At 37.5% G+C, this 23,383-nt stretch overlaps 1 protein-coding gene across 1 annotated transcript; it reads right to left on the bottom strand.

Annotated features, from left to right (window-relative positions):
• Positions 1–659: 659 nt before the first annotated feature.
• DNAJC10 (DnaJ heat shock protein family (Hsp40) member C10) lies at positions 660–22,833 on the bottom strand. Its single transcript, XM_059853226.1, has 23 exons — positions 22,675–22,833; positions 22,043–22,401; positions 20,282–20,447; positions 18,573–18,623; positions 17,186–17,268; positions 16,863–16,994; positions 15,866–15,959; positions 15,569–15,646; positions 14,319–14,362; positions 13,823–13,960; positions 12,402–12,491; positions 11,538–11,651; positions 10,650–10,764; positions 8,848–8,975; positions 8,470–8,586; positions 7,605–7,706; positions 6,422–6,577; positions 5,413–5,546; positions 4,903–4,956; positions 4,398–4,545; positions 3,780–3,899; positions 2,518–2,634; positions 660–2,248 (listed from the first exon to the last, which is right to left on the bottom strand). Exons 2-23 carry the CDS (start codon positions 22,241–22,243, stop codon positions 2,237–2,239), a joined length of 2,394 nt encoding a protein of 797 aa, XP_059709209.1. The 5' UTR covers positions 22,244–22,401; positions 22,675–22,833; the 3' UTR covers positions 660–2,236.
• Between the last annotated feature and the right edge of the window lie 550 nt (positions 22,834–23,383).

Here is a 23,383-nt window from a genome sequence, read left to right as displayed (position 1 = left end):
TGAATGTTTTCTTGCAACTCCTGACACTTAAGTACAGTAATAATTTTCTTCCAGGAAGTGTTGGCTTCTGCAGAATACACACCAAATTTTAACCAATATGGCTCTTGTGGTCTTAGTCAAGAAACAGGCTGCAGAATACAGTGGTCATATACATTAATTTGGGAAACTTTCTTCTTTTTTGCTCAACTAATTGTAATTACTATCTGTTGGCAGCTAGAGAAGTCTATTAAATCCTAGAAAGTTGGCAGTAAAGGAGGAGTCTGTTCAGTGTTAGGGATAAGTACTTAGTATCATGTTGATGATTTAGCTTTAGGTGTTTATTATCAAAATTGTGGTGGCTTTACATATTTGGGGATATAAAATTAGTATTGAATTCTAGCAGAGAGGAAAGGCCAAGGTTCAAAGTATTGGGGATTGGAACATCACTGTTTTCAGACACCAAGTTTCAGTAAATGGAGTAAGTTCTTGTGCATTCTTGTTGAAAACTTTAAATAATGGAACATTTTAAGTCTTTTAATAAAAAAAACTATGAAAACATGGAAAATCTTAGAAACCTCCATCATCTAATTTGAAAGATTATTTTTCCCCACCTATACACATCCATTTGGTATCTCAGAAATTTAAAAATCTGAATACAAAGAGAATACCTTGATACAGAATTATATCTTCAAAATGAACTTTATTGATATTTAAACTAAATCCTCTTCCCCACAGCCTAAATATGTTTCAAAACTTTACCTAGACCTCATTCTCCAAGAAGAGGGTAGAAGGCAGGAACTGCAGTTACAGTGATATGCAAAAACTGACCAAACCAGTTTGTTTTAAAGTGTTAAAAATTAACTGTGATTGAATTTGAAGTTAAATTTGGATGTAGGAAGATCTACTTTATTAAAAAATAGATGCAATAGTCTCTTCATTGCTTAATATGCTGCAAAAATGAAAAATCAATAGAGGCAACCCTGAGAATAGGGGAAAAAACAGTTGAATGTCTCAGTTACTTGCATCTCTTCATTTCTTGCTGCCTTCTTCATGAAATAAGTTACTTGTCAATAACAATGTATTTACAAATTTGTAATACTCATAATACACTGACCAGTCATGCTAGGGCTAAAGACACAGAGAGCAGGGAGGAAATTCCATCTGTCAGGTGCTAGGGAGCATTTTATTGCAATCATGAAACACTTGTTTGCAGATATTTTGTCATCTTCTGTAATTTTTCTTGGCTATGGAGAAGCTCTGAAAAATATTATTCTTTAGAGCAGGAATTCTAGTAAGAAGTATGAGGAGACATTGCAATGTACAGTGTTCATTATTAAATTAAAGAAGGCACTTGCTCTCCTGCTTGCCTGAAGATTATATAAAAACAAACAAAAAAACCCCACCTAAAAATATGTCTGCAGGGAAAGGGAAAGTGGTAATGCCAAAAGAGGTTAAATATGTCGACAGAATACATTCATATTTAAAAAGACAATGATAAAAGTGATGAGCTAATGACTTAACCAGATGCTTCTATTGCATAATTTAAACTTTGAAAGTTGATACCACATTTGAATTATTTTTTCTTTCTTTCTTAAAAAAAAAGAATAAACACAATCCCAAAACCAAACCAAGCAACTAAAGAAGCTCTTCCAAGTTCTGTTCATCCAGGCAGCATCACCACTGCCACAATAGAGTAATCCAGTCGAGAGCAAGAGCAATTTAATTCAATAAACATATCCTCCTACCAGTTCTTGATTTTATTTCTCAACCATTGATTAGACAATAATGCAACCCCAAAGCAGAATAATCATCAGGTCCAAGTGTTTGTCTTTCAAACAGACAATCCGTCATTGTGTTCTGCATTGCAGAGTGCTTCGAGTGCATATTCAGCCACAGGCTGAGTGCCACATTCAAAAAGCATTTGAGAAGAGACAGAAAAAAATATAAGGAACTAGTAAATGGGTAGGCAAAAGTGATAGAGTCCACACTTCTGGTCAACTCCAGTGTTGGGCCAGGAAGAAGGTAGCTGGTATATCAGAAGAGGGACATGCAGAAACATTGCCTCCACCAAAACCAAAATGTTTTCATCTCCCCACAGTTTAACAGAACTCATACAGTTGTGTATGCCTATGAACTCAAACTTGTTTCCATGTATCTTGTCCTGTCACCAATGTAACTATCCTTATATTTTCCTTGTGGTGTCTTCTATCTTCACAGCTTCAGAATATTTTGAATTGTATCTACCTTCAGTACCAGGTTAGAGTTCATCCTAGTGACAAGAAAATAAACAATGGAGTTTTTCTGAAACTACAAACAAAATTTTTTTTTCTTATGATTTTAATGTTTTCAGTAGCAATAATTTTTCAATTGGAAAAACATTTCTTAAGCAGCTGTCTGTTAATATCTTCTTAAGTTTACCCAATCTTGCCTCTGTAATTTGCATTTAATACTATGGATAAAGAGAAATACTAACAGCGTTTTAAATAGTTATAATTTACAGCAAGTCTTTTGCAAAGGCTCCACAGTAAGTGTTCTTACCTTTTTTCTAGATTTTTTTCTTTTTTCTTTCTTTTCCATTGCTTCTAATTTTTCATTCAAAAGGTCAGCTATACCTTTTGCATCTCTGCTGTCTATGTATTCCCCAAGAGCACTTTTCTTAAAAGGAGATAAAAATAAGAGCATGGGTCATATGTTCCACAATTTTCCAACAAAATTCAAGAGAAAAGCAGGGCAGAATACAATGGCCTTGGTAGCTTGATTTATGATTCATGGATATATTTTTGTCTCGGTTTAAACCATGCTAATTTGCATTGTACTAAAAACCACTCTTAGCTGCTGGTTTTCAGAACAGCACCAATTTTGTCCTGATCATTCAAGAAACCTGAAATAGTTACAATTTGCTCGCATTTACTGAGGTGAGTGTTTAAGCTAGACAGCTATTACATGTCTGCCACTTTGTAATCTATGTGAAATCTGTCACTGTGGGTGGCTACTCTGAAGACCTAGAATGTCTTTACCCTTCACTACAGAAAATCCCATGGAATTTGGTGGGATTGTGCAATGAAAGATTTCTAGAACTTTCAATTAAAAATTCAGTTAAAAAACCAGAAAGTAAGTTAAACCAATTCTCTGTCAGAAACCATTGAATACTTTCTCTTGAGCATTAATACATTTAAAAAGTCACTAAAATATTTCTGAAAGTTATTAGTGTTACAAAAATAAAGGCAATTCCCTATAACTATCTGAATACTCTTTGTATTTTTAATTTATACTATTAATCTATTAGTAGGAAATGTTGATCTGAAAGTCCCACTGATAATTGAAACAGTTTGTTTTTGAGACAACACAACCGTATCTTTTTCATTAAATATCTGTCTTACATTATAAGTCAAAATTGGTCTTTCAATATAATAACAACATTTAATTATATTTCTCATTAGCCAAAATGAAACTGTGCCTATTTCATTTAGAGAGAGACCTACTTTTGGCTAGTTGGTGATGGTATTGGTAAAGGTTGAAAAACATTTTATCACCCAAGACCTTGGAAATTAAAACTTAGTTCTGGTTAAGCCTGCATTTTAACTACTATTAGAATTTTACTTCCATTTAGTTGTATTAATTTGCAATTTGTTATTATTGTATCACTGTCCTACTATTTTAAGTATTACTGAAACTGATTATTTGGAGACACAGTAATATACAAACAATTCACTTTAACATGTTATAGAAGTGTTCTCTTTAGTTTTAAGGTGAAATGAAACACATTTACTAACAGTATCTGCTCACCACTAACACTTTACCTTTGTTCCTTGGTAGGGGTAAAACTTAACAGTAGGATAGGCTCTGATATCAGCAGTCTGACAGGTCTGACCATATGCCTGACAGTCTACTTTCCCAGCTTTTACTTTTCCTTTAACAGCCTGAAAAGAAATGTTTATTAGAAACAAATTACAAGTGACTAAGGGTGAGTAAAAGTAAGTAAGTGGAATAACCCAGCAGTGTGGCTAAAAAAAAAAAAAAAAAAAAAAGGTTTGCTCAAATCTTTGAAATATTTCAGAGTAGTTGCTAGCTTGCTTCCCAGACTGTCAGCCTTGTGTCAGGTGTCTCTCTATGTATTCAGAGAGCACTTGTACTTGAACTCAGGGCAAAGCATAAAAGGCCATTCCATTTTTTGGAAGGCCAAAAAATGCTGAAGTTGAAAAGTTGAAATCTGTTTCAAAAGAGGGTCTCTGTGTGTCTGTCTGTGGAAGACAATGCCCACTGTCTTGTGCAACCTAGAAGTGTGCATCATTCCATGAGTAGGAGGCTCATGGAAGTATTGTGGTTTTTGGATGACTGCTAAGAAATAAAGTGCTGATGAGTAAGATTTTAACCATTACAATTATAACAAGCTGTTAACAGTACATTTAAAAACATACCCTTGCAAGCATCTCAAATTCAGGAGCAAAATTTTGGCAAGGTCCACACCAAGGAGCATAGAAATCAATGACCCAATGATCTTTCCCATTCAAAACTTTTTCTGTGAAACTCTGAGGGGTGAGATCTACAGACACCTGTGGTAAGTATCTGTGTAAAGAAGAGCAACAATCATAATACATTCAAAACTTTAAACAATATGCAAATTGCATTTAAGAAAAGCTTCTGAAATTAAGAACATGAGTAGTCTGGAAATCCCTATTTCACACTCTGTACTACAGGAGAATAACTTCTTAAATGTGGTAAACAAAATAATACAGTCTGCAGGAGATGGGGAGACAGCAAGGAGTATTTTAAAAACAGTAAGTGAAAAGATTTAGAAATTTCAACATCTTAAATTAAGCAAAACATATACACAAGTGTTTTTAGTTCTTGATTTACATAGTATTGAAATATTTATTTATCCTGTCAAGCAGCTCATGAACAAAGTTGAGTGCAGTAACTTACCCCAATGCCCAGCCTCTGAGTGAATAGGCATCTCTGTGCCATCCATTGTAGCTACTATAAAAATGTTCAAGAAAAAACAAAAAGCCAGTTGCACAGTAGTTTGAATTATTCTGGGAAAAAACCTTACAAACAACCCACTCTGAAGAATGGTGATAATCAAATAAAGAATGTAAATGCAGATGTTTTAGGATATATTTCTACCTTGCTTTCAAATCTGAACAAATGAAAGTCTCCAAGATAGAATTAAAACCTATAAAATTAAGGACTGGAAGATCAAGACAAGAAAAAGAAGAAATAAAAATTAAGATTTCTGTGTAATTTCAAATTACTGAAATGAAGTGGCAAAATAAAATCACTAGTTTGAAGTAACAAAGCCAATGGTATCCAGTACAGTAATATCCTAGCAGCCTATTTTAATAGCTGTGATAAACCTCTTGTACACAACAGCAGAGGTGTATTTGTCCTGTTTCACATCATGGCATGTTTCCCAAATGGAAGCAATGTACTTACTAATAGTGATGAGCCGTGTTTGATTTTTGAGGAAAGAGCCTGATTTCAGGATAGCCCCGAACACTTTCTTGGTGACAGAATGAGTAATATTTTTGACAATCCACACTGCCTACACTGATTAATCCATTTAACATCTGAAAAAGAAAGAAGGAAACCTACCATCAAATATATTAACCAATACTGCTACAATTTCAAAAATACTTCTTAGCTGGGGGAAAAAAATCTCAACAAAACAGACCAAGATTATCTCAAGGCTTTCCTCTTCCCTGTAAACAGATCACTGGTATCAGGGCCAGCCACCATCATGCACACATTTAGTATAAGCTGCATGCACAGGGCTCACAAGGCACCTACCTTACCTCAAAGGCACTCAGGAGTGGGATTACTGAGTGCAAAGAATGCCCTGTTCCTGTGTGCCCCATCCCAGCTCAGTAACTGTGCCAGTCCTGCTGCAGTGCAGATGTGCCAGCAGTGTCACACTGGGCCTGTCCTGAACACACTCTATTTGCTGCAAAGGCCCAAACTACCTGGCACGGGCAGGGAAGCTGATGATTACTGAATGTGTCCTACAGAGCCACTAACACTCCCCAGGCATTCCAACAGAACAGTAAATCCTGGCTATAATTCCTAGTTGAGTTCTAAATTCTCAAAGTCACAGGCTTGTTTCCAAAGCCCTTCTTTCCCCCCTCAAATTTTCTAGTACAAATTCCTGTAAACACCTCCAGGAATGGTTGTCAGTAGAATAATATTACTTTTGCAAATGAGAGAACACTGCAATGACCTTACACACTTGTAGCCAACATGAACAACTGGAATACAGTATCAGTGCATTGGAGCTTTTAAAAAATCAAATAAAATACAAAACTGTCAGGTAGGAATTGCCTGTTTTGGTGGCAGTATTAGACTCCAAATTTTCTCAGCTGACAATTTTCTTAAGAAAGCAGTTGTGTCATCTCAGCAATTTCCCAGAAGAGGAACAAAAGCAGGAAAGTGTTTGAATGGGATTTACCCTGGCCATTTTCTTCCATTCTGGCATTAAGGCCTGACAAGGTCCACACCACGGAGCATAGAAGTCCACCATCCAGATCTCCTCTCGCTTTCTTCTCTGAACCAACTCAGCAAATGTCTCTGGTGTTAGGGAGACCACCGATGGATTCCTAAGATCCTAAACAAAGACAGCTCATAGACATAAGTCATTGTTGCACAGTGTATCCCTATCTAGGGCCAGCATGTACAAACAGACTGTGCCAAATTTCAAGAATGTTCTGTGAAATTTGCTTGCTGCTCTGGTAGGGAAGACTCCACACCACTGAAAGGCATAGAAGCATCAAAAGACATTCCTTCAACCCAAAAATCTGATTTTTAAAAGCCTAAGTTGTTGAGAAAAAATATCAAAAACGTATACCCTGGCTCCAAAAGGGAGGTTTTCTGCCTTTTCTCAATAAAAGAAGGCAAAAAACAAGGAATCCAGCTTATCTGGCAGAAACAGGTGTTAACAAAACTCAGCCATGCTGTTTAAGCTGGAATGCAAAAGAATACATTTAGTGCACTATGGTCCTCTGAATGCCAACTGAAAGACCAATCTCCACCTGTTTCTATGTGTGTTCTTGAAGCTGCTTTTTCTGAGCCACCTGGAGAGAAATGTCTCTTCAAAAAGTGAAAAATAGCCTGTGGATATAGCAGTGAACCTGAATGCTGGAGCCAAGCTGGGTGCCAGAACTCTAGCATCAACAGTGATCAATACCAGTAATTTGCAGTTAAGAAAGTTCAAGGACAGCTGAAAAATGTGGACAGCAGCAATGTAATTGACAAAAATGTGAACCCCTCCTATATCAAGGTGTGAAGCATTTCCACCTTAAAAGTTGGAAGTGATGTAATATTAATTCCTTTATTCTCTCCATAAGACAGAAATAATTACCATTATTCTGCAGATTGGAAGGGATCTTTCTTTATTTGCTAATGATCTCAAATAAATTATGTGATGACAGCATAGGGAAATTAATCCATTAGTTATCAAGTCTCTGACTGACAGCTGCTAGATCACTTTTCTTGCCTGAAGTTTTTTCACCTTTTATTTTCCTTGTCCAATTAAAAAGAAAAAAATTAAAAATCTCAGAATCTTCCAACTGAAGAATGTATTTGTGTATGGACTGCATAGAACAAGACTGCAACCAACATTAGCATTTACATACCTCTATAAACTCCAAGATCTGCTCAGCTGAGTGATGTCCTTCATACTCATGAACATCAGACTGGTTGAACACAACTGTTGTTGGGTAAGCTCGAATGTTATGCTGATAAAACAGACAATAACAAATTGCACAGAATGATTAAGGCTCTTGGACTTGCCTCTAACTGTCCCTGGTATTGGTGGCTCAAGCTGCTCATCTGTTCAGTTGGTACAGTACAAGCGCTCAGGCTTACATGCAGGTGAGAATCTGACACCATAACAAATCAGTACAGAGAAAATGCCAATTGTATTCAGAGATGGCATAGTGTGTTCTCAACTTAAAAACCAGCCACTCCTCCTTTTGCCATGCTCCACAAATACAGGAATTAATCCATGGGCCTCCTAAGCCTTAGCTTTAAAACTATTCCCAGTCCTCAGATGGAATGTTTGTACTGTGTGAGTAACTATTGTTTACCACTGAACACAGTCAGTTCCCATCATTTGAATTCCTCAGTGGGTAAACACATCTAAATAAAACTTGAAAAAGTTTGTCCTTTTTTGCTCATTTTTCATGCATTTTCAGACATTAACCCCAGTCCCCAGAATTATTAAATTCTGACACTTCTGAAGTCTTCCAATAACACTACGAAATTAGAATAAAATCTGACCTGTATTCCACATTAATTAATTATCTATAGTGGTTAGATAGTTTGCTTCTTTAAAAAAAATTATGATACAAGTACCTGTTCAATTTACTGCCCTTTAGCAAAGTTATGATAAAGGACAAACATTGTCTGCCCTTATCTTCCTACCCCCAATTCAAAGACAATTATATTGTTTGAAAGGATTATATTTGTATTTCTTTATTTTTAGTTCCTTCAGCTTACCATGTTGCAAAGGCCTTCATGGACAGTACAGTCTAGTGTTCCAAATTTAAGCTGACCATAAAGATGTTTGGATGCTTTTCTCAGCTCTGGTAACAAAGCTCGACAAGGAGGACACCACTAGAAGACAAAATGCAAGGAAGTGCAATTGATTTTCCCACAGGTAGCTCTCAGGAGAATATTCGAGATTAGTAATTTACTGCTTTGACAACAGAGTGCACTAAACACAAAACCCAGTTAGGAACTAGAGCTGCCAGGGAATGAGGAATTAGAACACCCTCTCATGATGCTGAAGGGCACATTCAGCTACTCCTCAGTACCTTATTACATACTTACAGAACAGATTTTAGAAGAAGGAATATATAGAGATCAAATATTTACCGGTGCAAAGAAATCCACCAGCCACGGTTCCTTATCTTTGTCAGGAAAATTCTGAGGTCCCAGTGTGATGACATGGGAGTTCACACTTTCTTTGGCAAATGCAACAATGTCATATAAGATCTTCTTTCCTTCAAAAAACAATGTGGAAAGAAAATTCAATTTTTACCTATGAGAGGTGTAGTTAAAAAACTCTTTGAAAGCAATAGGAATCTTTCAGATCCCTTGTCTAATCTTTAAACCCAGCCTGTTTGAGTAAATTTAGCATAAAATGATGTTGCTTTTCCTTAGGACAATGTCAAACTGTCCAAACCTACACAGGCAGGACATACTGTAGTTGATAGTTGATATGTGGCTAAATATTAAACGGGACAGTTACCCAATATTAGCCAAATAAATACTTTATCCAAGACAAAACATGTTTTTGTCAAACAAAATGATGAAATTTTTTGTGACAGGATTATTGATCATTTTACCATGTCACTTGTGTTGGAATTAAAAAGTACAGTTCTAGATACACTTGACTTGGTAAAGGGATTGACAAGGTAAAAAAAATTCAAGCAAAATAAATTACACTGATAAAGCACAGCTATTTAGGTGTAACTGAAATTACTGCTCACACAGCTCCAGTGGGCAAAGATCCAGTCTCTTCATAACCTTTGTATACGTATTTGTCAGCAGAAATGAGTTTGTCTGAGAATAAGAACTTCAGGTTAATCAAATCTGAAGTCACTGCACAATGACTAACCAAGATTTATTACTGTTCTTAGATTTTCAACTGTTGAAGCCCTTCAACACAGCATATAAAAAAAAAGCCTGATTCTTCTGAGGATTATTTTCTCATGAAGACTGGAGTGAGATGGCTATTGGTGAATGTTCCACATGCCATCTATTTTCTAAATAGCAAACCAAACCATTCAGAAAAAAGCCCTGTTGTGACCTCTTCCTGCCCTCTCTGCAGCAATGTACATACAGGAAGTACATCAGGCTTTTCCTTATACACCAATCATTAGATGTATGGGATCATCTTTCCCCCTTGATAAGCCTTATCTTTTCTAAACAGTGAAAAACTTTTCACTTTTCCTGTTTATAATAGTATTGAGGTTCTGACTTAATCCTAGCAGGCTGTTTCTAATACCTCAGAGGCTGAAAAATGAGAACTTCATCTTGCATAACTGCCTTGTGCCATATTCTGGATGAAGCTACACCTGTTCCTGCAAGCTACAGTTTGGCTTTAGGCTCTCTTCTTCAACCAGCTTTACTGAATCCTTTCAGCAGTAAATAGTAACATAGTTCCAGCCTTTCCTGAAAGGAAACTGTGATGTTGGAAATGAAAGGAAGTGGTAAAAGTCTCATTATCTTTGACAGAAGCTAACAAAGCATGGAATTAGTGCAGTGCTACATGAAACCAAATGCAAGTTTGTCAAACTGGCTGCACTGTGTAACCAGGCCTCTCTGAAGGGTGTGCCTTACAACATTCTTTGGTTATCCTACCCAGAGCAGAAACTGTCCTGATCAGCTTCAGAGATTTCATTTGTATGTCATTATGCAAATGATGTTGAAACAGACTGCAAAGACAAACTACATCCCTCAGCATCTGATGACTGCTTACCCAGGAAAAGCAGAAAAAAGAAAACCAAAGGAAATTATAAATAGGTTGTGTAAGGCTACGTTATGGTCAGAGGAAAGATAGCAAATATTAAAGCTACAAAACTGTTCTTTGGGAAAAAAAATGTGGTTTGCCAAAGATTTTGTCATCTCAAAGGGATTAGGTCATGATTTAAACTTGCCAAAGTTTCCCTTACCATGATGAATTTCATAATCTCCAGTTCCTTTTCCTTTGAAGACTGCTAAACAAGGCTGATAAACATATAGTTTGTTGCAGATGGTTGGTGAGGAAAGACAGTCGAACTTCCCAACCTATATTTAACAGACACTGCCATTTTAATTAAAGCAGCCTAATTTATATCAATTAACACATTTTAAAAGGAAGTAAGAGTTAGAAAACATAGGTAAAAATATGGAAAACTGATAGTCTTTTTTATAAACAACAAAAATCTTAAGAAAAATTGATTTTCAAGAAAAACTACCAGCACAACTATATTAGGTTGCTTGCTGATTTTTAATTTAAAGGCCAAACTGGAGAACAAAAACTTGAAGAATTCTTTTTTCCCTCCCTCCAAACACAACAGCAAGGAAGCAAGAAGACACCTAAAATAAATGTAACATTAATATTCTTCTAGTCAAAGCAACAATTAAAAAAACCACATACTTTATAGACTAACACAATCTGTAGGCCTTTAGTGCAAAGTCTGAACTTGGTTTCTTTTTATGAGGAAAATAAACAACATGATCACAGGGTTTTTGGAATAATTAATATATAGTTCCACATACATAAATTTGATGTTGGAATGTTAATTTATAATTATTAACTGAATGGGATCTGCAGCAACATTTCCAATGACAGAGCAGATTTAAAAGATAATCTCTCTCTACTTTTAAATTATTAAAAACATACAGGAAATGCAAGTGATTGCTTAAATAAAAAACTTTACTGCAGATCTACTATATGACAGTATACCTCTTCCAGTACCAGAGGTGGCATGTGCTGGTACAAGCTAGTAACAATGAAAACTATGCCTTGTTCTTGGAATGTAATCAGCATTTAGCATTAGATGAGTGAGCACTCTTACCTGAATATGCTCATCTTTCAGTAAAAATTTAAGTTTCTTAAACTCCTGCACATTTGATTTCTCCCCCTCCCCAAACTGGAAGAAAAGCAGCCACCGGTGATGAGCCAGACGATCCTTTAAACCACAGGGAAAAACAAACCAACAACACCACAAAAAATTAATCCCAACCACACCAACGTGCAAAATTCTTCTGTGCTTTATAAAGGCAAATGCCCAGTTATTCATCTCCAAAAGATCTCCACTAAACAAATTCTTGCAGGCAGTCCTTCCACTAAGCTTCCTTTTATTGCATCATAATCAAGGAAGTAGAAAAAAATCTGAGAGCAAGCTGGCTACAAGCTGCACTCTAATGTTGTTGTTCCTGTGTGGATTTCCTGTAGTAAATTATGCTCCTATGTGCAACTACAAGTGTGGAAAGAGGTTTACTTTTGTTTTTCCTCCAAGACATGAGCGCCTTTTAAGACTCAATTTCAGTTCACACATCAATTATCATGGATTAACAAGTATTTTCTTCTTTTCTAAATTCCCAAACAACTTCCCAAACACACTTAAACCAAAATTCTCTACAATGTAGCTGATTCAAAAAATACTAGAAAACTGCAGTTGCAGAGGGAGTTGCAATGGCAATTTCTGTGCTTTCCTACATTCCTATGAAATACACTCCCCTTACTTTTGTTATTTTGCTAAACAACAGAAAGTAAATGTAGACAAACAGTGTTAAATAATTTTGGGTAGAGATAAAAAGAAGTAATATTCAGTTAAATGCTAAGTTGCTGTGTCAACAGGGTTTGAAAAATGTAGAAAATAACAAAAATATAAAATTATATTATTTAAAGAAATCTTAGCATATTTTTAAAAAATTACCTCTAATGATGCTGCAGAGATGATTTCAAAGTCTGGTAGATGCTTCATTACTTCCTGATATATTTCTCTGGCATCCAAGGAGTTAAGAAACTAGGATAGAAAATTAACTGTCTTTATTACAAGGAATAACAAACATCAACCTGATTAGTACTCAAAGTGTCAGGGAATTTATTCTGATTTGTTCCCTTCGATCAAATGGAGAATGCAGTTAATAATATTTTATTTGATCAACTTCTTTTTAACACATGTAATTTTACAAACATCACTCTCAGAATACTGCTTTTTAGCTCACTTACTTACAATACTCAACTCAAGAAATTGTATTTTGTCAAGACAGGGACCAAGAGTGTGAAATTCAAATTTCACACCAAACCCATCAAGTTTACAAGATTTCCAATTTAGTTTTACAGCCTTCCTTGACTGCACTGTAGAGATATTTAGGTTTCCTTAACTTGTAAAATTTTGGAAGTAATATCAATCAGTAACTGAGTTGCTAAGTTAAAAGGTTCAAAGTAGGTAGGTTGCAATTTATTTTCCTCCTTTTAAAAATATAGGTAACAGTAGTGACAATAAAGGAACAAGTCGTGCTTCAAACAGAAATGTCTCCCATCAATTAGGGAAGTTAAAACTACCACACAAATGTAGGTTGTAATTTTAGAATAGAACTGAGCAGTAAAATTTGTACTGACAGACATTGTAGGAGTACTTTTATCACACATGTCAGGGTAGCATTTCTCAAACTTGTGATACCCAGTGCATATTATTTCTGGAATAAAAAAATCAGGGTCACATCAAAGATCACAGAAGCATTTAGGGTGGTAAAGACCTTTAAGATCCTTGAGTCCAAGCTGTAACCAGCTGCCAAGTTCACTACTCTAAACCACATCCCTGAGTGCAAGGTCTACAAGTGTCTTTTAAATACCCTGGGGGTACTGACTCAACCACGTCCCTCTGGGCAGTTCCAGAGCCTCACAACCCTTAGGCTGAAGAAAGATTTGCTAATACTCAATCTAAACCTCCCTTGCTTGAGACCATTTCCTCTTGTCCTGTCAGTTTTTACTGGGAGAAGAGACTCCCAGGCTTGCCCAGGACAGCTGGGCAGCAGTGTTAGAAGCAGCTCTGGGGCCAGTCACAGAGAAGTTCCCAGCCTCAACTCCCAGAGCTGCTCAGGGAGGCTCCTGGGGAGGTGGGCAGCAGAGTCACAGGCTGCTGTTCACTCTCCCAGCAAACTGCAATCCCCTCTAGGATCACTGCCTGAGCAGACACAGGGATACAAACTCATGCAGAGCATACCAGCTTAGAAGAGAAAAGAAAAAATCATACTTTCAGTTGTGTACCATCAGTCTGGAAATGATTTATACATTCCTTTAGCACGGTTATCACTTTGTTTATCTAAATAGATAATCAAAGACAAGTCATACCAAAACACCTCCTTTCTCTTTGTTATTTATGGTGGCTCCAGGTGGAAAGTATGCAGTAGTACTAGATGAGACATCTAAATTATCACAAAGCTCACCCTGGGTGCCACAGTCCATCCAGCCCACATTAACAAGACCTTCCTGTAATTAGGAAAGAAAAAACACAAAACAAATCCAAAGAAAAGTATTTTCTAATTTCAGGTACAGAAATGCTTTTGAAAATCCCAACACAGGCAATTGTTTATGATACTTAGAAAATGAAAAGAAACAACACTGTAATTTATTATGTAATATTAATCCTTATTTTATAAAATTCTTGAAAGAAAATTGGTATTTCAAAAGCTCCTCAGGTAAAGTATTGAATTCTTCTAAAAGTTAAAAGGAGATATCTTGGTGCTACTAAACTCAGTGAGAGTTTTAGTTGCAACCTGATGCTTTCACTTCTGTTATTTTGTTTTAAATGTAACAGGTAATGCTTTCAAAGTGAAACACTGCTTACCAACATGCCAGCTAGCTTAAGGCGGGTTTGGTAACTCAAGCAATCTGCAAAACAAATTTTTTTGTATTTACAAACATTAAACTTCACCTTATTAATGCACTAAATCTACTCTTGCTTAGAATTCCCCCTTTCCTCCCAAAAAACATGACCACTTCCAATGGCCTGCTTCCTGGCTGTTCATCCAGTATTCCTGGAGTTGTCATATCTAATAGAGCAGACAATCATTAAGTGCTGATTAAGTTAAAAACCCCCACAAATAACATTCTCTTGCTTCATCAACACAGAATTCTCCTTTAAACTATTTTACTATTTTCTTCACTGTAAAGACTGACCTTAAAAATTTGTTAATCACTCTTTAAAAAAAATTAATCCAAGTATCTACCTACAGTCTTGGAATGATATTTCAACAGAATTATCCGTTTTCTGTGATACAAATAATAATTCACTATTATAAATATATTATATGGTTTAATTATCCATCCAGACTTTGAATAGCTGCCTTTGGATGCAGATTTTTTTTTAAAAAATAAGATGCATCAACTTCTCCTTAACTGAAACAAAGCTGAAAACTTAATAATGAAAGGGCTGCAACTTGAAATTGAGCTATTTACAAGTGTAAATCCAAGACTGAGGCTCTGGCTATTCAGTTCTCAGAACAAAGGTCTCTTCATAAGGCTGAGAAGTCTTTATTTGTCCAAGGTGTAGTGCATTTACTTAGCTCCACCAGCTAACCAAGGTAACTTTCTCATATATTGTACCCAGTACTGATCCCAAGAAAGCCAGGGACAAACAGCTACAAAAAACTACTCTGATGTGAAACTAGTGGTAAGAGGCAATTACTGTGTGCAAACCTAGCTTAGAACTTATTCAGCTAAATGTTAATAGTGGTGGTTTAAGGGGGAGACACAGCCTTTCTGCTGCTCAGCTATCATGAGAAGCTGGCATGTACTTCAGCAGTAGCTGCCACCTGAGCTGGAAACTGAAGGGAGAAACCTTTACTGCCACTTCCCCTCCTGATGGGTTACACTCCAGTGCTGCTTTAATGACTCACAGGACATTACAGAAGCACAATAACATAATATTTCCATTAATGTCCTTTTGCCAAACTGCTTTGAACAGAGAGCTTAAATGACCCACAGGCCAAATACTGTGGTGACCCAAGATGTTTTTTAGCAGCAAAAGGGATTACACTGCTATCAACAGCAGTCCTTTCTTTGTCACAGTATTTAAAAAGTCTTTACTATACCTACCCCCACGTTCAGCACAGAAGGTGATCAGCCAACCAACACCAGATGCAAATGAAGTTTCAATAGCATTTACAAAATTTCCTAAGAATGAAACAATTTGCATCAGTTTGCGACTCGTTAAACATGACCATGAAACAAGGTTTTATATTTGCATTAGCAAATTACATGAACTATTTTTATTCTCAAAAAGAAGACTTAGCAATACTTGACAGATTCAGACATATGCATAGTTTCTGCCCTATTTTATACAGTAAAAACAATTTCAACAACAGCCCCCCAAGCCAAACACATGAACATTACCTGCCCATAACTCAGTGACTGTGCTTGTAACATACTGCATGGCAAAGTTCTTTAAGCTCTCTTTTGACCTGTCTCCATAATATTTCACTGGTTGCTATAGAAGACAAAGAGTAAAGTGTATAAAATTAAGAAAAAAACCAAAAGGCAAATAACCCCATCCCAGAACCAGTTGTGCTCTTCTAAGAGTACTTAAACAACTGCAGGACCAACCCCCACTACCACCCTAACTGTTCTCTCCCTCCCCTATCAGAATGTCTGAAATGTAACCTTAAGTTAAATTTTGTAATGTGATTTCTTTCCAAATGCTGCAACATGAGGATAACTTAATCTTAGAAACACCAACTCCCAGTGATTTATTTCTATTTAAATAAAAATTGCTTACATCACTCCAGTTAGCATTCAACTTCTTAAAACTTATTATCAAAATGTACCCATCTATTCGAGTGCACTTTGTGCACCACCCCAGCACCACGACTTAGCAAGCAGCTGTAAAGAGTGACACACATCATGCAGGTTGCATGGAGGGAATCTTGCAGAAGGAATTTCTAAGTTTCTTTAGGCATAGGGTCATATTCTTTAAGACTCAAAACCACAGACTACGCTTTGCACTTGAAAAGTCCTTTACAACACTATAAGAGAAACTGTTCAAGGAGACTTGTTGCTTTGCTACAGCACCTCTGCTGACAGTAGCTTCCCAGTCAGAAGTGATATGTTGCACAGAAAAATTATTCAGAAAAACCATTGTAAAAATATATTAGCATTTATTTCAAATTATATATATAAAAAATATAAATTATATAGATTAATAAATACTTTTTTTTGATGTTAACTTTGTAAAATAATCTGACCAAGGTAAAGAAAAAGTTATATTTATTATTAAATGAAGTAACATACTATAAAGGAAGAGCTTTATAAAAAAATCTCTATGACTGAACAAGTACTAAAGAAGTACTTCTCCAGATTTCATTCTAACAACACTTGAAGTCTTATCACTCACCATTCCAGTTTTGAAAATGTACAGACTGGGGTAACTGTTAATGCCTTTAATGCGACAAAGCATTCTGTTATCTCCACAGTTCACAGCCCCAATGCGGATTACTCCATCCAGCTCCTTAGCAAATTCTCTCCACTAAAAAAAAAAAAAAGTCAAAAAGAGGCTATTTTCCTATAAAGATATAATGAAAAATGAGCACAGGCTTTATTTCTGGAATTTTGAATTGTTGTCTCTGGTTTCAGCTCCAGTGTAAAAACTCTACTTGATTAAGTTTTATGCTATTAAAGCCAGTGAATTTTCAGAGTTCATGTACTTGGTTTACGTACCGTAGGTGCTAAATCATGGCAGTGGGAGCATCGAGGAGAATAAAAATTCACAAACCACAGTTCTCCTGAGTTAACAGCAGCATCTAGATGGAGAGAAGAAAACTGTAAGTAAATCATGCACATGTGCAATGTAGTTCCATCTAGGATGTACATTTTTGCTATACTGAATTCCCCAAAAGCTGTAGTAATGTCAGTATTTAATGTCAGGCACAGTAACTGTAACTCAGATGAACACGCTGTTGTAGGCAGGTGCACAAAAATCCTATTTCAGAGGGCGTCAGCATCCTGACTTTCAGCACTTGTTCTATTAATTAAGAAAAAAAGTACTGTCTGTAGGTTATTTTGGCTGAAATGTGAGATAGTGTAAGTCTAGTTATAAAATACGAGTTCTAAAATATTTTTACCCACTAGAATTTTCCATTTCCTTATATTACTTTATGTATTTAGTGAGTCTCACTTGGCAGTGATTTTTATGAAGAAATCATGTCTAATGCAATTTAAAAATCCAAGTTAATATAATTACTAGAAAAGTCAAGGGAAACATAAATCATCTTGCTTATGAAAGCAAACAACAGCAACAAAATATACACAAAGAGCAGTTATCAGCTTTAATTACTTGGCTTTCAGCTTGTCCAATTTTCTTCTACTGGATTTTGTAACCTTTATTTCCCTGTATTAAAATACCCTCACAAAAAAAGACAACCAAGGAATATGCTGACCCTGCAAACAGATTGAACAAAGAAAGCCTGTAGTCTCAGGGAAAGCATCATGAGGGTCTGCTCTTAGAACAGCTTACAAGACTATTTCAGGATGTAGGTCCAATCTTGCACACAGGAAACGATATATGCAGATGAAAAATCACACAAAATCTAGTATTTTTACTCTAGCCTCTCTTAGTTACAAACAACTTAGCTGTAATTTTAAAAGAAAAGAAACCCTGGACAATAGTCACATAAAAACTGTTCTCCTCAGCTGTGTTTTTAGTATCTGGTATCACTTTCTAGTTTTGAACTACACACAACTGACTGGATTTCACAGAAAAAAATTGTATTAGAAAAGTTTTATCAAGTGCATTTTTATCCAAGAGAACCATCAACGATAAATTAGGAGTAACAAAATTTTAATTCAAATAATTTCCTTTTACAGACCTCACAAAATAGCTCTAAAGCTTAATGTAAGCTGTTTATTGATATTGATTGATTTGCTAACTAGTGTTTAACAGGAAGCATTAAGGGGTTTTTTTAATTGCTTGTTTTCTCATGTGAAGATGATTTTCCATGTGTTAGTAAAGACAGGTAAGAAAAGCCTACTAAGACACAGCTCAATATGTAAAAATTGTACTTTGGGTTGTCATGTTGTCAAACAGCCATTTATTTAAAAAACTTACCAAATTCTCCTCTATCCAATGTTATAATTTCAGGATCATCATCATAAATACCTATTAAAAAAACCCAACAATTGCTTTTTATTTTTCTACCTTTAAAACAAACAATCATCTTATGCACAACAGAAGACAGTAGATCTAAGTGGAAATACTAAGCTGGCAAAGAGGTTTTACAAAAATGCTATCCTTGTTTAGTACAATGGATCCTGAGTTCAGCCTCTTGCTAGCTCCCTCACTCCCATGCTACCACAGCCACTATCAGAACAATCTTTTGATAATTTAGCAACCAACCATGAAGCCAGCAGAGAATTTGAACTACTGCTGTTATGGCAAGAGAAATGATGTTAGAAATAACATCATCCAGCTGTCAGATTAATATTCAAGAAGCCTCAGCTCTCAGTGAGAGCTTTATGTAACGTTCAGAAGTTTCCACACTTTCTCAGCCACTGGTTACCTAAACCAGATTTAGATCACAAAGGTGTTTCCAGCCACAGGCTTTTCCACTAACAAAGTGTGTGTGTGAATGCAGTGGAATGAAGTGGGTAAGGAAGTTAAGGAAGACAAAGCTAATCAGTCCTACCTAGGGCATCACTACAGAACACTCCACTACTTCAACTACACAGGAAAGCAGTGCAGAGTACCAAAAATACTATTAAAGAGCATTATATTTTGCAGATTTTTACAGTACCTAACATGGTGAGATGTCGTTTCACCTGAAGTACACAAGGATCAAATGCAAATAAATAATGAGAGAAATTATTATCTACAAGTGGCAAGGTATTTTTGGATTACTATCCATTTATATCTCACGTAATATAGTACATATGCTCACCCATACATATAAATATAAATAAAGCTACACTTTTATATACATACACACACATATAAAATATAAAAACAGATGCTACCTAAATCACTGATCAATAAACATTTCAGGATACTGTTTCTTAATCAAGCAGTGAAACTTCAGGGAGATAAAATTTAAATCTGAAGAAGTTTTAGGCTAATCTCCATATTTTCCTGTGATACTTGTGCCACTGGTTTATTCAATTTCAATCTGCACAGACATTAATTTCTTAGAGATTGGAACATATTAAATCAAACAACACTAGAAAAAAGTTCTTTCATCCCAATCCAACTACGTTCCTCAGTTCCTGTTGTAGTTTACTCCTGTTACACCACCTCTAAGAATCATTCATTGCAGCCTTTCCCTACAACTAACTAAATTTTTTTGAGACAAACATTAAGTAACTTGTCTCAAGATCATTTTAGATTGTGTTATTTTTTTCAGTTTCTGCTACCTCTTTACTGATGTCTAATTGCAGAACTGCCTATCTAATAGGCTTGACAGTGCAAAAATTTCCCCTCAAAATCCCCCTGAAGGATACTAAACAAAGAAGTTCTTCCTGCATTAAAAAGTTAAAAAGAATCCTGATGAAATATTAACACTGACATTTAAGTGAAAAAAGTGAGATGACCTATAAAAAGGCAAGCAGCAGGAACAAAAGGCTAGGTAAATAGATTGCATCTCTGGGTAGCCATTAACAGGGTAAATAAAATACTGGGCCAGCAGAGAGAAAGTGACAGCTACAGAGCAGACAGAAATGTGGAGAGGATACACAAGAGACATGTGAAAAGCTCTGATATAGATCTGAACATGGCATTTCCTTGTGGCTGTTTTAAGCAAATCACAAACAGACATCATAACTTACCAAAATCATAGCGATAAAAGTTCCAGCTCTCGTAACGACCTCCCTGCTGCTGATCTTCGAGGCCCTTCTCCCCATATTTGTCGTATTTCTTCCGTAGATCTTCATCTTTAAGTACTTCATATGCTCTGTTTATTTTCAAAAAATTTTCATGTGCATTTGGATCATTCTATGTAAAAAAAAGGATAATTAGTAATTAATTAATAAACCATATAGTGCGTATAATGCTGAGAAAATTATCTTTGGGAATATTTTTATATCCCTGCTAAGGATGTCAGTTGTGATGGAAGCAGATGTTGCACTGTGATCTCAAACCAATCTACAGCAAAGCTTTCCTTTCCCAAAGCCAGATCTGTCCTTTTATTTCTTCCAACCTCACTAAAGTACAACTGAAATACAAAGTGAACTGGTAGGAGGCTGTAACATTCTCCAGTGAACCCTCTTTTTTCAACTTCTCTTCAGTGGAATTTAAAGAAATACTCAAGAATGAAGACATACCATTTCCTCCATAATCTTTTCCACTCCCCTAGAATCCCTACTTGATGAGCTCAAAATCTCTGCTAGAGACAGATTAAGCCCTTCTGGTCTTGACAGTGTAGACAAATGCCTCCTACTTGTATTTAAAAAGCATTTTTGTTCTAGGTAGCTTGGGAATTAGAGTGGTGAAAAATCTGCAGACATATTTTGAATCCAAGTTTGGGATCTGCACAGGTGCAGTGTAACAGTGGTGTGCAAAATGTGCCACACAGTCCTGTTCTTTTAATTTCTGCTTACACATTTTATTCAAAAGACACTTTTTGTTAAGATTTTTGTTTTAGCTAGATACACAGGAAATTAATTACCATTATGGAATTTGTCTAATGGGCTCATTTCTATACATCATTGCTAAGGTCAAAAATAACCTCTTAAAAAATCTTTAGTACTATCTGCATGCTCAGAAACATCAGAATCTGACCCCAAAGGCCATTACTTTGAAACATCAACAGAAAAAAGAAAACTTTCATTTCATAGCTACAAGTTGGCATTCCTAACTTTGCTGACATTTGTCTTTCTCGCTGAGAGGCTCCAGTGTAGCCAGTGAAGGCAGGCCCTGAGCTGATATGAAACACTGCTGTCTTTTGGGATTCCATGCAGTTGTACATACAAAGTTCTAAGCCCTTTTAGTTCCTGTGAATTTCTGCTTATTTCAAGTAATTTCAAGGAAAAACTGATGATGTTTAAAAGTGGTTTCTTTGCATTTCAGAAATACAGTAACACAGACTGAGCCATTCCCATCTTCTCTCTCCAATTAGTCCAGAGTAAGCTCCACTGTTATCCCCTGGCAGTCCCAGGATGTCTGCTTTGTCCTGCTTGATACTTGGAGACTGATATCTCACAACAGGCTGTTCTTATGTGATGTTCAGAAGAGACTTCAGGGAAAGGAAACAGCAAGTCCCCCAAAACTAAATGGAAAGAGGAAAGCTCAACAGCTTACCAACAAGGTAATACAGTATACAAGTAAGTTTTCCTCTAGTTATAAAAATATAAGTGAAAATTAAAGAATCTTGACTCTTTTTACTACTGCAATTTAACACAGCCTAAATTCAACAAAACAATGTATGACCATCACTTTTTGTAAATTTTCTCTACAGAAAATTTGAGTCGAACTATATTATCAGGTGGTTCACAATAAGAGACACGTTTTTGATAAATTAAAACTGCTTTTTGTTTAAACACTAAGATCCATTAAGTCAACGCCTTTGACTTGTTAAAAAGGTAACTTACCTGATTTTTATCAGGGTGCAACTTTAATGCCAGCTTTTTGAATGCCTGTCGTATTTCTCTACTACTTGCTTCTTTGGATACTCCAAGTAAACTATAGTAGTCCTGATCAGTGCATACAAGAACTATTACACATACTAAAACTAGCAATAAAGACCTTTTGAAATATCTAATATAATCTCCTTTGGATGCTAAAAACTCCATTATGAAGCTTTCGGAAATTTCACAGGCTCTGATTCAAACAGACTTTGGGAAGAGTCTCCAGTAAATGTGCCAACATTCAGAGATACAGCTGTATTTAGGGCAGAGCTCTCCAAAACGCTTGTTCTACTTCATGTCACGAGTCTTGCTAAAGAGACATCCTGTAAGATAACAGAAGAAAAAACAATTAAATACTACTTCTTCAATAAACACAGGTTAGTAACATACCCCAACATCAGCTTGGGCGGATTGCACGTGAGCATTTAAGTTTCTGGGCGGCTAATTATCTTCTTTCTAGAAACCACACAAGTGGCAGACCATCTCTTAACTGTTACCTTAGTCGGGGTAATCATGCCCAGCTTCGCTGAACGGCACTAAAAGCCACACACCCGTATCGCGTTAGGGAAGGCGGGTGCAGGAGGGCTCATCCCTACCTTCAGCAGCGCCGGGGCTCATTCCGCGGGAAGGGCCGGTGGCTCGGAGCCGGCCGCCGCCCCGGGGCGGGGGCTGCCCGCCAAGTAGGCAGCGGACGCCCCTCACAGACAAAGCCGGGCGGGCGAGCCCCGCGCCGGGCGCCGCTGCCGCCGGGAGCGCGCAGGTCGGAGCCCCGCGGGGCCGTGGCCGGGGCCGGGCTGCGGCGGGAGGGCTGGGGAGGCACCGGGGCGGGGCGGGGCGGCCGCCGCGCTCTGCCCTCCCCGGGTTCGGGGCTGCGGGAGCCGGCGGTGCGAGCGGGCCGGGCGCGGGGCAGGCTGGGACGGCGGCGCCTTTCCCCGGCGCCGGCGGAAGGGCGGCGGGATCTGGGATCCGGCTCTGGGCCGGAGGCGGGCGGGGCGGCTGCGGGGCTGACGTGGCCGCCGCGCCCGCCTCGGGCGGGGGGCTCGGCTCCTCCCGACCGCTCCCTCCGGGCACGCCGGCCCGGCCCCGACCCGCCCCTTCCTCGGCCGGGCCCGCCCCCGGCTGCTCGCTGCGGGCGCTGCGGGCCCGGGAGCCCCGGCGGGGCCGGAGGGGAGCGGTGCGGGCGGCGGGGCCGGGCCGGGCCGGGAGGTTGCCGCAGGCTCCTGCCCTGCCCGCGCCCTGAGCGCACAGCCCGCCCGAAGAACCTAAAGGGACTTAGAGCCAGAGGTGGCGTGTTCTGGGCGTTGC

The sequence above is a fragment of the Haemorhous mexicanus genome, chromosome 8 (assembly GCF_027477595.1).
Source record: "Haemorhous mexicanus isolate bHaeMex1 chromosome 8, bHaeMex1.pri, whole genome shotgun sequence".
NCBI classification, from domain to species: domain Eukaryota; kingdom Metazoa; phylum Chordata; class Aves; order Passeriformes; family Fringillidae; genus Haemorhous; species Haemorhous mexicanus.
The sequence above is the reverse complement of the archived record's forward strand: the minus strand, read 5'-3'. Positions and strand labels throughout refer to the sequence as shown.

Bases quoted from the DNA above. Each gene is read 5' to 3' on its own strand.
- DNAJC10 (XM_059853226.1), bottom strand. From the start codon at position 22,243: ATGGAGTTTTTAGCATCCAAAGGAGATTATATTAGATATTTCAAAAGG. The intron at 14,363-15,568 runs GTAGGTATAGTA...TTTGTTTTGCAG, and splicing joins CTTCTGTGCTGAACGTGGGG to ATTGCTTGAGTTACCAAACC. The intron at 6,578-7,604 runs GTATGTAAATGC...GTCTTTGTTTAG, and splicing joins AGATCTTGGAGTTTATAGAG to GATCTTAGGAATCCATCGGT.